The 15,381-nt window shown below is 48.6% G+C and overlaps 6 protein-coding genes across 6 annotated transcripts; 5 read left to right on the top strand and 1 right to left on the bottom strand.

Moving 5' to 3' along the window:
* Positions 1 to 420: 420 nt before the first annotated feature.
* On the top strand, positions 421 to 1,646 carry PEX2_103090 (uncharacterized protein; the record flags this gene model as incomplete). The annotated part of the gene is made up of 5 exons (XM_016747579.1): positions 421 to 801; positions 871 to 988; positions 1,055 to 1,157; positions 1,230 to 1,465; positions 1,546 to 1,646. The coding sequence occupies 5 exons, from the start codon at positions 421 to 423 to the stop codon at positions 1,644 to 1,646; spliced, it is 939 nt and encodes a 312-aa protein (XP_016593065.1).
* Positions 1,647 to 2,344: 698 nt separating this feature from the next.
* On the bottom strand, positions 2,345 to 2,653 carry PEX2_103080 (uncharacterized protein; the record flags this gene model as incomplete). The annotated part of the gene is made up of 2 exons (XM_016747578.1): positions 2,345 to 2,578; positions 2,642 to 2,653. The coding sequence occupies 2 exons, from the start codon at positions 2,651 to 2,653 to the stop codon at positions 2,345 to 2,347; spliced, it is 246 nt and encodes an 81-aa protein (XP_016593064.1).
* Positions 2,654 to 3,043: 390 nt separating this feature from the next.
* PEX2_103070 (uncharacterized protein) lies at positions 3,044 to 3,975 on the top strand (the record flags this gene model as incomplete). The annotated part of the gene is made up of 3 exons (XM_016747577.1): positions 3,044 to 3,088; positions 3,156 to 3,602; positions 3,730 to 3,975. 3 exons carry the CDS (start codon positions 3,044 to 3,046, stop codon positions 3,973 to 3,975), a joined length of 738 nt encoding a protein of 245 aa, XP_016593063.1.
* Positions 3,976 to 5,477: 1,502 nt separating this feature from the next.
* On the top strand, positions 5,478 to 6,644 carry PEX2_103060 (uncharacterized protein; the record flags this gene model as incomplete). Its single annotated transcript, XM_016747576.1, has 1 exon — positions 5,478 to 6,644. One exon carries the CDS (start codon positions 5,478 to 5,480, stop codon positions 6,642 to 6,644), a length of 1,167 nt encoding a protein of 388 aa, XP_016593062.1.
* A 919-nt stretch (positions 6,645 to 7,563) lies between these two features.
* PEX2_103050 (Rcd1-like cell differentiation family protein) lies at positions 7,564 to 8,905 on the top strand (the record flags this gene model as incomplete). The annotated part of the gene is made up of 4 exons (XM_016747575.1): positions 7,564 to 8,023; positions 8,089 to 8,244; positions 8,301 to 8,676; positions 8,731 to 8,905. The coding sequence occupies 4 exons, from the start codon at positions 7,564 to 7,566 to the stop codon at positions 8,903 to 8,905; spliced, it is 1,167 nt and encodes a 388-aa protein (XP_016593061.1).
* A 972-nt stretch (positions 8,906 to 9,877) lies between these two features.
* Positions 9,878 to 12,719, top strand: PEX2_103040 (putative PHD finger domain protein; the record flags this gene model as incomplete). The annotated part of the gene is made up of 5 exons (XM_016747574.1): positions 9,878 to 10,051; positions 10,175 to 10,272; positions 10,339 to 10,558; positions 10,616 to 11,461; positions 11,514 to 12,719. The coding sequence occupies 5 exons, from the start codon at positions 9,878 to 9,880 to the stop codon at positions 12,717 to 12,719; spliced, it is 2,544 nt and encodes an 847-aa protein (XP_016593060.1).
* Between the last annotated feature and the right edge of the window lie 2,662 nt (positions 12,720 to 15,381).

Here is a 15,381-nt window from a genome sequence, read left to right as displayed (position 1 = left end):
ATCTTTGTATACTTCGAAGTGCTTCTTATTGGTGGCAGAGAAATGGCGCTCAAATGCATTAGCGGCCTAAGGGATAAGTCCGGATTGGGCTCGAGCTCAGCCTTTGGCCTGGGGCTCTATGCATTCATTGCCACGTATGCTTGCCTTCATGCAACCAGATCATTGTCACATGGGGCAGTGGCGTTGCTGCAGGATGCTATCACACAGGTAGTCTTATAGTACACTCTATTATGTATCACAAGGCTGGCGGCGTGAGGACTACAGAGCCTCATCGTGCTGCTCTGAGGGCTACCCCGCGTTCAATGTCTTATACCCAGATATTAGAGCCGAGATATTCTATCTCAATCAACATCCGCCTTGCAAATCCTCATTGTGCAATACAAGAGAATATCGATTCAACACCCACCGCGAGACAGGATAATGGCAGCCCCTGTCCTCCTCCCCACAACAGCCCGCCTCTCGCACCTCCGCGACGACCCTATATACAAAACCGAACGACCTTACGAGATCTGGGCCGATGACATCGCTGACAACGTCCCGCGAACCAATGTCCGGCTCGATTACGTCCCAGATTGCCCGTTGACTGATGTACGCACTGTCGAGAACAAGCCAGAGCTAGACACCTCAGGGTTCGAATGGATGAAGCAAGACTTTCCCTTCCAAACTGGGTTGCGCACTGTGGATGATGTGGAAATGCAGATTGAGGAGCAGAGGGCGGTCCTGGATAACTACTTGTCGACAATGAGCGAGTTTCTCAGGCAGAGGTTAGGTTGTGAGAAGGTTGTTTGCTGGGATTGGAGGGTATGTTGCCCACTCTCTTATCGAGGGGCTAGGTTACATATTAATTTCTAACAATATACAAATCAATAGGTCCGCCGCTCGAAGAGGACGCTCCCTCGTGCCGCACCAAACATTTACAGTTTGAAGGATGTGGATGCCACAGATCTGCGGGCTACGAAGATCAATGCCTCGCATATTATTCACGCCGGTCTGCACACCCCGTTCCCGATATTTCTTACACTCCAGTCATTACATCCCACTAACTTAGTGACAGACGGGTCGCCCGACTGGGTCCAAAGCAGCGTCCTTCAAAAGGTCGTTGAGGCAGACGAAGCCGCTTTAGCGAAGTCGAAGAATTACCGCACTAGAGTTCTCACGTATGCCACTCCCAGGAGAGTCCTACAGCCAGGACACGATAAACTACGAGATATATACTGATAGGCATGTAGTGTCTGGCGCCCCCTCGTCGACGTCGTACAAACAGACCCCCTCGTCTGTTGTGACACCCGCACTCTGAGCGAGCAGGATTACGACGTCATTCAGAAAATAATGAACGATAGCGTTGAAGAAAGCATGTACTTGAAGTGGTCTCCCAACCATCAGTGGTACTGGATGAGTGACCAGACAAGGGACGACGTTCTTATCATGACGGTTTGGGACTCGAAGAGGCCGTTTGAGAGGAGTGGTGAGTTGGTATCTTCGTTTTACTTCCTATTCCTCTCCTTTGTTTATTGAGCGGGATACTAATCGGCGTTTAAAACGTAGCTGCTGTCCCTCATTGTTCTATGGTTCTTCCGGAGCATGCGCCTGATGCAAAGCCACGCGAGAGTATCGAGTTGAGATTCATTGTTTGGAATGAGGAATGATAGAGCTGCTATGCTCTTTGTTGGCAGTGTTTGATCCCCGTAGTTGTAGTACTCCGCTTCTGCAATTGATCTAGAAATGACAATTTGACACATTTTTTTGTCTATGACTTTAAAACCTGTATTCCTCTCCAACAACATTGCGCTCTAGATATCCATGTCGAGGCTAATCTAGAACTTGCCAATGAATTGTTTTGATTTCATATATACCGACCTTGAGACTTCTAGTCCACCAACTTTTACGAGTAATGGAGACTTTACGGATGTGATGTTGAACAGTCTCTACCTGCCCAGAGGTAAATTCAGTATGGGTGCAATGCACTATAATAGTCTAGACAACACATCAAAACTCCCGCTAGCTGTATGCTCTCAGACCGTATCATCTCTGACGTACATTGTATCTAGCGCAAGAAACTAATGAAGCTACGATTTCACAACCATCATAGTCCAGATCTACTACTAAGCAATATGTACCACGGATGCAACAACTATCAATATCAAAATTCCAGACTGTAGAATGTACCTAACTAGTAAACCGAATTGTCTCTACAGCTAGGCAAACTCGCAAACTTCCAGGCCGACCTTCTGTGAAACCAGTGACTGACTCAATCCCTCCACAGTCGGCTTGTGCTATCTAGTGCCTTGGTCAGCAGTCTATCCTTACAAGTGCTAGCAGAATGATTACATACACTGTCCAGCACTCAGGAGTGAGCATTGACATTGTTCCCGTACAGGCGCATGTCACGGACTTTTCTAACGGAGACATCGTCCTTGACGGTTTTGAACTCGCGCCAGGGCTCCTTGCGGTCGTCGGGGGTGGGAGAGGCCTTGTCGGTGGGGGAGGCCTTATTGGTGGGGGAGTTAGGGGAGTCCTGCTCCTTTGTGTACTGGATGGAATCCGTGACAGAGTCCATGATGAACAAGGTTGAGGGGATCTGTAATGGTCTTAGAGTTGGGGTCGCTTGGCTTGAGTGTGTGTTTTAGCTGGAAAGACAGACTCGGAGGGGCATTATATGTTGAAGTTCAAGACTACGGAAGTGCAGAACCGCCTCGCAGAGCCTCATTGATACGAAATTGCCATCTTCAAAGGTACCAGTTATGCACGGTGTGCAGCACTGCATATTTAACAACCCCGCACTAAAAAGAGGACAATTGAGTTCACCAGGATTGCAATCCATGTAAATTCCAGCATTTGTCAGCGAGGCAGAAAAGGCGAGACGAGTATCACCAATGTAGCCTCATCTTAGTAGGCCTAGAACTGCTATTTAACAACAACCTTGCGGTCATAGCTCTACACCACCAATAGCTTACCCTAACCCCATAAATGCGGGTCTAACCTTGCATCACGAGAGAAGCAAAGACGCCAGACGCGGAAAGATCAACATCCAACGCCTCAGGCAATGTCATCACAAGACACATTCAACGTCGCTGTTACCGGGAACAGAGTGAGTTCGCATCAGCTGGAAACTCAGATATCAAACATACACGTCCAATACGCTAACCACCCTGGAGCCATTCCTGGAATACCCCGTGAACACCTCGCAATTGGTCCGCGACGCCCTCCCAGATGCTATCGACCGACCAAACAAACCAATCATCCGTATTCTCAAATACGACCGCGACACCCTCGACACATACGCCGACGTAAGACGGGTCTCTCGCGAAATCTGGGGCGGCAGCTCTTCCCTCTTTCGCAAGCCTGTGCATACGGATGGCAGCAGCAGCCAAGGCAACGACCACGTCGACATCGATCTTATCCTGCACTTGGGAATGGTCGCTTTCGACTACCCACAGACTTTCACCTTTGAGACTATCGCTCACAGGGATGGATACGAGCTCCCCGGTGATGACGGCAAGCCCGTAGACTCAGAGGAGCTAAAGCAATTGGGTCTCCCGGAAACCCTTGCCACTGCCTTTGATGTCGAGGCTGCTTGGCGGAAGGTCAAGGCGCAGTTCCCTGTATGTATCTGGCTTCAACCCCACTCCGCGCGCATATTGTCTTCTGCTTCAACAAAAGACTATAGCTTATCTTGACTGGCGCACACACTGGCACACACGCTAATACTGGGGGAATGTGGTGGAACAGGACACACCAACTTCCGTTTCAAAAGATGCAGGGCACTATTTCTGTGAGTTCCGGCTGTATTCGTCTCTAGCCGAGCCGCTTCTCGGCGAGGCGCTGAGCAAGAAGCGAGGACGGACTGTGTTTCAGCATCTACCTGAGAGGCATTTGGCCGAGGATATTGCGTTGGCTACTAGAATTACCATGGCTTATATTACGGCTCTTGCCGATGATCCGATTGCCAACGGTGATGGCGATTTTAATCACTAGCTGGCTGGATTACGGCCATAGACACATGATGGACTTTTTTGAACAAGAGAAGAACTAATCTAACTTAATACCAAAACCTTACTATACGGAGCAAGTGGTAAAATGAGTGTATATTGCAAATAGCAGCAAGATGCTTAAGTATAACCCCTGATCGATGGTATTAGAAACCTAATGAGCATAAGGTAAGTATACCTAATGACAGAAATCTGCGGTATGAAAATGTATCCATGAATGGTATGCATGAAAGATATATATGATAAAGCAATACGATTTGCATAGATCCTGGCTGCTCTGTTTAAGCATTCTACCATTATATACTTCTCTCTATTGATCCGTGCGCCTAAAATAGCTAATCTACACCCCTGCCCGGGTGGACGCTTACGGGTGGCTGGTATATATAACTATAGAAATCTACCTATGGAGTACCCTACGGAGTATTATATTCTTCTTTCCTTCTGACCTAAGTATTATCTATTGTCTATTACCTACTATACCAATTTGTCCCTTTATATAATAAGGTAGTTCTCTTCCCCGCTTTAGAATTGCGCATTCCTTCACGATATCAGTGTCTCACGGTCGCGGGTCTTTGTTTACCTCGGTCTAGCAGTCACTTTACTGCTTCTATCATATCAACTAATTCTCGACCGAGCTCCGATCATGGACATAAGCTGGACAACCATCCAGAGTATCATCGTGGCCGGTGATGACGACCGCTTTGTTCCGGATTCTGTACAACCAGCCGAGAAGGATTTGGTCCTCGCCGCCATGCAGGCTTCGATCGGATCTTCAGGGCATTCAAAGGATTGGGCAATTCATCGTTGGGCTGCCATTGGTGGCACAAAATATCCCCGAACATAAGATCCATGCCATCCACGACATTCACGCTTTGCTACAATTATGGGACCCATGGCTGCCCAACATATTCACAATCCAATTGTGTTCCTCTTTCCGAGTCATAGACCTGAGTCAGGACAATTCGAAAATGGCGGTGTTGGACATAAAGCTAATTGCTGCCATGGCGGGTGGAGAAACCTGCATTCAACCTGTCGATCGCTTCTGACAGGACGCAGGTAAGGGGACAACTGGGTTTGTTATTCGAGGCAAAAAATAGTGTTGGACTAATCAAAACCAAGTAATATATTTAATGTGAAACCCAGCCACCATGAAATAAAAAGAAAGTCTTGGATGGGTTAGGCGATTGGTAGGAAATCGGGTGGTTGGGTATACGGAGAGAGAGGCTGGGAGACGCTGTGTAAACAAACTGGAACACTCTCCTCTCTTGACTTCTCTCATTCTTCCTTATTCTTTCTCTGCATTCCGATAATCTCTTGACATCTCAAGAATTTTTAGGTCTTTGTTTTCTTGTGATCTACCAACGTCTCTCAAGTATATGGGTGAGACAAGACTACCGAGAAACACCATTCCAGTTCAAATCCCAGCTCTCCGACTCGAGAAATTCTACCACTGAATTTTGGCAAGCATTGCCTCGCCATTTCTTTGCGATGCGGTCTTTATCCGTCCTGCCGGTGCTCTCGACACTTGCCCTACTTCTCAATCACTCGCTCCACACAGCCGCAACCCCGCTTGCGCTTGAGGCAAACGTCTTCGAAGGAAACAAGCTTGAAAAGCGCTGTGCAAATCCATGTGGCTACAACGACTGGCTTTGCTGTGAGGCCAGTCAAACGTGCACTACCAACAGTGCCCAAGAGGCCGTCTGTGCAAATGGCGGCAGTGGAAGTGGAGGCTATCAATATTACACGACGACCTACACGCTCACCAATACCGACCTAACAACTATTACCTCTGTGTGGAGCAGCCAGATCGCCACAGCTACAAGCACGGGTACGTGCAGAGTCGACCTCGGTGAGACAACGTGCGGCTCGACTTGTTGTGAGGCTGCGCAAGAATGTTCAGAAGGCCAATGTGTCGCTGAGAGCTCTTCGATTGTTGTGACTGCTACAGGAACAGGAGGAGGATCAGAAGCCACCCCGCCCGTGCGAGGGACGACCAGTGGGGCAACCACCGTAACAGCAACCTCAGCCCCAACCACCACAGAGGGATTCACAGCACCGGTTGGAACGGACGGGGCAGATTTGATCGGGGCCAAAGCCACAAGCAGCGGTGGACTGAGTGGTGGCGCCATCGCAGGAATTGTCATCGGCAGTATCGTCGGTGGGTTCCTGTTGCTAATGCTCTGCGCCTGCATCTGCTTTAAGGGCGTTATGGAAGGCCTGCTTGCAGCACTGGGCATTGGCAAGAAGCGCCGTAGACAGGATACAACCTACATTGAAGAACGTCATTCTCACCATTCACATGGCAGTCGGCCTCCTCCTCCTCCCCCTCCTCCTGCCGGCCGACGAACGTGGTTCGGAGCCAAACCAGCCGTGGGAGGCAGTGAGGTTAGCGAAAAGAAGGATTCCAAATGGGGCTTGGGCACAATTGCCATTATCCTCGGCGCTCTTGCTCTATGCTTGGGATTGAAGAGAAAGAGAGATAGAGAGCACGACGATAGCAAGACCGAGTCCTCCTACCCAAGTTCATACTACTACTATTCCGACTATTATTCGGGTACAGGGAGTACGTCTACCCCCATGTATCCCCCCACACGAAAGACCAGCACTGACTTTTCTTTCTTTCACAGGTACTCGAAGTTCCGACAGACGAACTAGAGATACACGACGATCACGACGATCGCGCACTCGCTCCGACCGTCCATGATAAGCTCTGACGCGAGGGAGTCTCTTTTTTTCGCCTCGATTTTTTAGTTCGAAGACCTCGGTTTGATTATGCATTTACAGCGCTTGATTTATAACGTGACTAATGTACCACTATGATTTGCATGATGATGTTTTTTTTTTTTGGTTTTTGTGATTTAGGACTGACGATATTGCCTTTGTTTTTCGATGTCGATATGAGATATTTATGGCACCCTACGATGTACATACGAGATTATGAGTACAAAATCGACCCGATAAATGATGATATGATTATTGAACTCGTTTATTACTGTCTAATAAGTATTGAAATGATATAATTGCTGGCCCCCGGGCACCGGCATGGATTAACTGGCGCATGGGAAATTGCAATGGCTGCAGAAAGCAAATAACTTGCAGAAAGCAAATAACTTGCAGAAAACAATGTGCTCTGTTTGGATTCCCTGCAGGTTTGATAATACAAAGTACGCAAATTCAATAGATCCGAGTCAAATGAGATAAAAGACCAGAAAAGACAAAAGAAAATAATTCGAAAAGATGTACTCTGTACGGAGTACTCCGTAGGAGAGTAAGACATGCCCAAGGCCAAAAAAGACCACACAAAAGTTAGGGGAGGCACTTTACCTCCCCGCCTTCACTTCCGCCTTTTCCCTCCTCCACACTCCTCCATTCGACCTGTTCAACCTATTCTACCCATTCCACCACTATCCTTGCGACTTGTCTTCAGTCATCAATGATTTCAGTCTCGGGATTAAACTCCTGACGTTATTAACCCTATTTCAACTTTATCCCAGCCCCCCCATTTTGCCGTCGCTTCGCCAGAGTTCCGATCCTTCGGAGTATTACGAGTCTCCGAAACGACTCATCACCCACCATGCTTCAAGCGCAGACCCAACACGTTTTCTCCCACCAACATCAATACCCCCAGGCTGATCCCTCGTGGATGCAGCATCAGCAACAGCAACAGCACCACCAGGCTCAGCCGCACCCACACCAGTCGCAGCAGCAGCACGCTTCCCTGGTCGCCCAACAGCATGCCCAGGTGCAAGCCGCCGCCGCCGCAGCACAGCAACAACACTATGGCCGCATTGCCATGGGCGGAAACGGCGCTGGAAACCCCGCGCAGGGAGCCGGTGGCGCCGGCGGCATGAGTGGAGATGGTATGTCAAATGCGGTCTCCGCCATGGATGGTGGAATCAGCGAGGAGAATCGCAAGGTCTTCATTTGGGTCGCCGAGCTATTGGATCCAGCTCGCAGGGAATCCGCTTTGATGGAACTGAGCAAGAAGCGGGAACAAGTCCCCGAACTGGCTCTCGTTATCTGGCACTCTTTCGGTATGTCTCCATTCCCGATGTGCACCCAGCCCCGTCTGCAATAACTAACGGTCGGAAACTTGCAGGTGTCATGACTGCACTTCTTCAAGAAATCATCTCGGTATATCCGCTCTTGAACCCTTCTCAGCTGACCGCCGCCGCGTCAAATCGAGTCTGCAATGCGCTGGCGCTTTTGCAATGCGTCGCCTCTCACAATGAGACCCGCACTCTCTTCTTGAACGGTACGAAATACATCTACCATGAACTATGCAAAATCGGTTGCTAATCTCCCTTTCAGCTCATATCCCTCTTTTCCTCTACCCCTTCCTCAACACCACCTCTAAGTCTCGTCCCTTCGAATACCTTCGACTAACATCGCTGGGCGTCATCGGCGCATTGGTGAAGAATGACTCCTCGGATGTGATTAACTTCCTCCTAACTACGGAGATCATCCCTCTCTGCCTTCGCATTATGGAAACGGGATCAGAGCTGAGCAAAACTGTTGCTATCTTCATCGTACAGAAAATTCTTCTAGACGATATTGGCTTGGGCTACATTTGCGCGACATATGAAAGATTCTATGCCGTAGGCACTGTCCTGAGCAACATGGTCACTCAGTTGGTAGAGCAACAGACTGTCCGCCTTCTCAAGCATGTTGTGCGCTGCTTCCTTCGGTGAGTCCTCGTGTGATCTCCATTTTCGTGGGCGTCTCTAACAACAGAATACAGTCTTAGTGACAATAGTCGGGCCCGAGAGGCCTTGCGACAATGTCTCCCCGAACCTCTCCGGGACGCCACATTCTCCTCCGTCCTCCGTGACGATGCAGCCACCAAGCGCTGCCTGGCTCAACTCCTTATCAACTTGTCCGACACCGTCTCGGATGGAGCCCCGACAGCCATGTAACATACGAAAAGCATCTGTTTCTTTCTCCCGAAATATTTTACCTTATGATATGCATGGGAAAGGCTTCTGGCGATTAACGGACACAAGGCGCAAAATTGTGGTTGAAGAACTGGATCCAGCGTGTGAGGTATGTCATCGATTGAGGGCATCGGATCCAAATCTGTTTTTTCTTCATTCCTGGTTGTTTCTCTCTTTACCGCATTTATATTGGGTTTCTTGAGGGTTCGGTGATCTGCGTTGGGAAAGGTTTAATGTATTCTTGTCCCTTTTTTTCCCCCTCCTTTTCTTTATCTTTGCTTTGCATTTTGCTTGTGGGAAATATGTTTTCTTTTGATTGTCATTGATTTTCATTTTCGACAGAAGTCTTCTGTCGCGTGGCGCGAATTCTGGTTGGCGCTGTCGTCTTGTGTGCATTTTCTCCTCGTCTTTGACGACCCCCAACTGCTCTGTGTGAGATAGACCTTTGAAAGCGAGAGATATCCAAAGATCCAGGCGTCTGCTTTGTTTTTTTTTTTGTTTTTTTTTCTCTTCTTTTTCTATTTTCTCTTGTGTATATGCGACTTTGTTCTCAAAAGCATGAATGTACTTGTCTCCGATTCATGAATATTCGATCTTCTATTGTTTGCATAATCTCATTGTATAATTTTCTTGCCTAAGTATTAAGATTACCTACAGAGTAGATATGATCGATGTAGATCTGCTCAAAGTCCCCCTTGTTAAATTCGACAAACGCATCTGCTCACGTGACACAGTCCTTGACGCGCCGCCTTACTGATCATCTTGCCTCACGACACGAAAAAAAGCCCAGACTCAACCTTCGTATTTCTTAGGCCCTTTTTCAATTTTCACGCTTGAATTTCTCATTTAAAAGTTGGACACTCTCTGGCTTTTATCTCCGCCCAAATTTCATTCCACCGATCCCCCTCATTGGACACCTCTGAGAAAACCGGTCTTAACGGTTGTCCCGCCGCGATGGGATCGCGAAAGCGCACCTATTCCGAGGTCGCCCCGGCGGCCGAACAACAGGCACCAGAAGAGCCTGGTTTGCTCTCCCAGCTCAGGAGCAACTGGGCATTTGCGAGCCTTATGCAATACATTGCCATCTTTGGCCAGGTCATGAAGATTGATGAGGAGTTTGGAATTGAGGTATGTCTATGAGCATCGTCTGGGATGAGATCAAATGCTGCGCTTCGTGTCGCATTTATGAGAGGACACACAAGGCCATATGACTTGGTTGAATTGCCGCTAATATCTTTTGCCCCACGCTAGGATCTTGAAGTCGAATGCCTCAAACCCGAACCATCTCATAAACTACTAGAGATTGGATTGTGTCTCCTCAAGTGGATTTCGTCGCATCGCGGTCTTACGTACGTATACTGGAACACGTCTCTTGATGTCCTGGGACGGTTTCACTGACACTACTCTGTTGGCAGCTTCGACAATTTCGATGAGTACACCCGACGCCAGTACAATGCGAAAGCACCCAATACCACCAATCCCTTCGGTCACGGGGAAGAACCAAACAAGTTCTTGCATTTCGATGTCTTCACCAAGATCCGTGTCCTCCACCAGCTGACGGTATGGACATTCTGGAACGCGGACCGCATTCGCGACAAGATGCCAGAAAAGAAGGAAACCGAGCAGACAGAATGGGTAAGCTAGTTCTCGTATAGCCTCGACTCTTGGTTATCGCATACTGACCTTCCCCAGCGTATTGAAGAGTTTGGTTGGGACCGCGAGGGGCGTTCATATTATGTCCTAGATGACAACCGTCTTTACCGTCGAACCGACCCTCCTCCCCCTCCCCCTCCCCAGCGTCCCAAGAAGAAGGCAAAGAGCCGATCTTCTCGAGCATCAAGAACGTCAAAGCGTACTTCTACGGCAGCGGCGGAAGAGGGTTCCGACGAGGAGAGCAAGGATACCAACGATGCAAGCGCCGTGGCAGCCTTTGCTGAAGACCCTTTCAAGTGGGAGTGCGTAGCTGTCACCCTCGGAGAATACCAGGCTTTCTTGGAGACACTTCAGAAAACTAAGGATGCGGATGAAAAATTCCTACGCGATAGCATTGTTGAGCATGTTCTGCCTATCCTCGAGAAGGCAGAGGAGGCGCAGCAGCGCAAGCGCCAGAAGCGTGAAAAGGAGCTTTTGAATCTGCAGCTTGTTGCGGGCGCTAAGAGGTCCAGTCGACTTGCCGCCAAGGAAGAAAAAGAACGACAGGATCGAGATGCTGCCGAAGCCGCCCAAAAGCATGAGAACGACCTAGCCGAGGCTCGTAGAGAGCAGGCGAGGCAAACTCAGCTCGAAGAAGATCGACAGTCGCGTACAATGACTCGCGAGCACCGCATCAGAGATCGTGAACAGAAGCGACTGTTACATGAGGCGGAGCTGGAAAGGATCGCGGAAGAACAAGAAAGAATCGATAAGGGTGAAAGCAGGGTGTCTGCCCGAAACCTCCAGGCTGACCTGCAGAAGTCCCAGAAGAACCTGGCAGGGCTTACCCAAGATGACCAGTGGGTCTTTGATTGCTCTGGCTGTGGAGTGTATGGCGAGAACTTGGTGAGTTTCAGTTTCCTAACATGTCAGGGCCCTAATCTAACATTTCCCCCAGGATGATGGAAGTCACAGTGTTGCCTGTGAAAAATGTAACGTTTGGCAACATAGCAACTGTCTTGGGATCTCACAGGAAGCGGCCGAAAAGGAAGACTTCCACTTTGTCTGCCGTGACTGCAAACAAAAAGAAGAGGATGCCAACAGGCCCAAACTTCCGCCTCTCAAATTCCGGGTCAGCGCTTCAGCATCTCCTTCAGCTGCTCCTCCAGCCAGCAAGAAGCAGAAGTTGGAGGATGCCGAAGATCATGCTCCGCCCTCACCTGTTAAGAAATCACATCTCGCTCTGTCCAATATTCAAAACGCCCCCCCAACAACACAACCTACCCTACATTCGTCCGCTGTTGGTCATGGCCACTTTTATCCTCCCCCGTCCCCCCAGCGCCGGGTCCACCACACAGATCACACTCCCCTTTTATCTTCAAGTCCTCCTCGTGCACCATTTTCTCCGCCAAAGGGCATGAATGGCTTGCTGCATGCCACTATGGAGCAGCGCCCGCAGCCATCATCCTCTCAGCACTCTCTGCCGCCCATGCAACCAGCTCCTCACCTTCCCCCCATTGGATCGTTCCCTGTGCGCCCCTCCTCTTCTCACTCCGTCCAATCTCCTGTTCAAAATCAACCATCCATGTCACCTACACAGGGCAACCCTGACGTTGGCCCCATTGCGGGCTTCCCGTCTGCTGTTCCAAGCCATGCACCATCTCCGTGGGGTTCTTTCGAGACTCCGCGTCCGCAGTCCGGTCATGCAGCCACGCCGACAATGTCTAACCACTACCCGTCTTTCTCTGCTGCAACGCCCAACGGCAACCGCTCTTCGCCACCTCAAAGTTCTCACGGCATGGCTATGTCGGGGATTAGCCCAACTAAGCAGTCACCTCGTCCGCTTACTGGTAGTGCCATGGCAGGCGCACCAGTCCTGCCACCCATCCGCAGACTAGAACCGAGCCCAAAGCTCATGGGCCGTAGCTCCCCAGATGCTCCGATCCCCCCGCCTGTCAAATGCATGACCCCTGAACAGGAGGAACGCCGGCAGAGAGAGAATGCTTCAATGCTACACCAGGCTCACCACTATCAAGGCAATGGCCATCATTTGATGTCGTCGCCATCGCTGAATCGCATTCCTCCCTTGACCTCTGGGACCATGTCTCAATACCCTGATCCTGTTCCTTCACCTCAGCGCGAAACCAATGGCCAAAACCAATAAATTTCCAGCGCAATGGTATGAACGGCATATGTTTTTTTCCAAATACCCTTTCTATTTGCCCCTTGTTTGAATCTGCAAGCATCTGATCACCGTTCTGGATACATCCTGAAGTCACTGTCAGAATCCAAACCCACAACTTGTTCCGAAATCCATTTTGAGCAGATGTGATCAGTGCCTTCGCACTGTTTTTGCGCTGTTTTTCAGACGTATGATTTAGCTTCTGCTGAATATTGGGCGAGTGGATCAATGTGGGCAAATGGTGTTCATCCGGATATGTTTTTCCATGAGACGACATGTCCTACATCGAACGTCAAAATCTGCCAAATGAAGCCTTGTTGGCATGGCAGACGCTCGCGCTCTTTGTTTCTCTCTTCGCCTTTCCTAAAAGTTCTGCTATTGCAGGCCAACTTTGTTGAAGTACCGTGTTTTGATAATGAGTTTCCCCTTTGTCGTCAGTGTCAGGCCTCTGTTTCATGGGAACATTTCTTTGATTCTCTTTGGAGCTGCTTGAGACTGTGGTAAGGTGGCGTTTTGAATCACTTTCTTTGTTTCTTTTCCTGTTTTACAATGCATCAAGATGGATGGGGGATCGAATGGGGCGTTTTCAGATGGTCTGGCCCTGGGCACCATTGTTTTGGTGGGCGAGGACATGTGTATTCTAATAGACAATGTTATTTGATTTCAATCTTGAACTACTTGATGGTGAATGGGGTTAATAGAAGAGTCAAGGATTGGACAAGATCGAGATATACATCCTAGATCTATATATTTGCAGCCCGCCTGTGCGAGTTGTAGAACAAAGTACTAACACCAGTGCTTGCGGTCTAACCTGTTGTAAACCCTTTCAGTTGATTAAATAAATCACTTCGACATCTATTTCCTTCATAAGATGGCTACAGATCCATCGCATCGTTCATCAAAAAGAACGTGGTAGTCGATACAAAAGTATTATGCGCCAGCCCAGATCCAAATCGACCGATACGTCGATCGACATATACCCCTGGGTACAAATGCAACGCGCAAACGCAGTTCTGCCCAGCTGAACAGCCAACAGCGCACGCCAGGTGACATACCGAGCGGCATACTACCTAGATCCCTGTATACCAGAAACCAACGCGGCTCGCAGCATCTGAGCCCTTTCTCCTTATCCCCCTGTCTCTCAATCATATTATGTTATTTCTTTATTAAATGACTCATTTTGTTTCTCCTAAAACAAGGGAACCTAGCTATCGACCAGAGTGACAATATAAAAAAAGGAGATATAGGGGGGAAAAAAAGAAATTACAAGAAAACAAAAGAACGTTCTCCCGCCCCCATCGCAATGTCCCATTCCACAAGGGTATTAGTGTGATAGCAGGTTGTATTCGATAGATGCCCGATGAACTAGTTGTAGGTCCATGTTCACGACATTCCGGAGTACTCCGTACTACTCTAGACATACAATATATTATCGATGCGCCAAAAAACGAGGAAACCCGTTGGCAAAAGTATAGCCATACCACCTAGCCTACTCTGTCGGGTCTAGCATGCGGCGCAGTCACCTTACATACTAAATGCGAACGACCGTGCTTGACACTAATTGGAGGCGATCGATGTAGATCATGCACTAACCTTCATAGCGTTAGCCGCATGCTCATCTCCCCTCTCCCCCCTATCTCATGGCAATTTAGAGGTCGGAGTACATGACTAGGTAGTGTATCTGCCATCGTATCTGCCATCCTGTCATATTGCTGTTTATAATTCCACTATATATGGGGACTTGCGTAGGGATATTGGAGTTCCTTCGGCTATGCTGGAGAAATTAAATGATAAATGACGAAAATAAGAAAAACAAAAGTCCAATAAAAATCGGAATCCAGAAATGAGAACCGAGTGAGTTTGTAGTTTGTATATCATCGCAATTTCGACCGCCGCAATGTCGACCGTAAACTCCGCAGGATCCGCAGAAGCCGATCCGGAGACCGAAATCTGAAAGTAAATATGAATCTAAAAGTGAATCTAAAAGTGAAAGTGAAAGCGAAAGTGAATCTGAATGTACATGTCATTTCCCACAATTGCTTTACCATGGTTTCTCTCCCGGAATTGAACAAGATCAGATCTACGAAGTATGGGACTAGCCTATATACGTTCCAAGGGTATACCCAGACGGAGTACTCCGTGAGGCACAGTATATTATACGGAGTGACCGTGAATTCAAATCCCGCTCTATCATATTAATTATGTTTCAATGCCGTACCATAATAATATGGCAATGATTTGCTATTAAAATGAAGCTCAACGGTCCAATCAGAAAATAGTCGCAGGCTTCGGGATCTGGAGATTTTAGACTCTACAACATATGTCGCTCCGGACTCCATATATACTCCACATATATAACGTATGGAGTACTCCGTAACTCCTTTCGGACTCCTCCAGGGCATGACTAAAATAAGCTTAGGGCAATCTAAGTACGGTACTCCGTACTATTAGGTTCACACGGCAGTCACGATCATGATCCGAGCTTTTTTTTTGCCCACTCATGCAGCTCATATTGTCTTGTCAAAAATGTGGGAAAAAAGAGAGAACCAGGAAAGTAGGGAGAGTGGAGATGCGGAACCTGGTCCGGCCACTCGTGGGGGTGCTCCCGGCTCACGCGCTTTTGGAGTGAGTCTGAGCTGGGTGC

This window comes from Penicillium expansum (assembly GCF_000769745.1).
Source record: "Penicillium expansum strain MD-8 chromosome Unknown contig362, whole genome shotgun sequence".
In the NCBI taxonomy this organism is placed as follows: Eukaryota; Fungi; Ascomycota; class Eurotiomycetes; order Eurotiales; family Aspergillaceae; genus Penicillium; species Penicillium expansum.
Note: the sequence above shows the minus strand (reverse complement) of the source record. Positions and strands in the feature narration are given on the sequence as shown.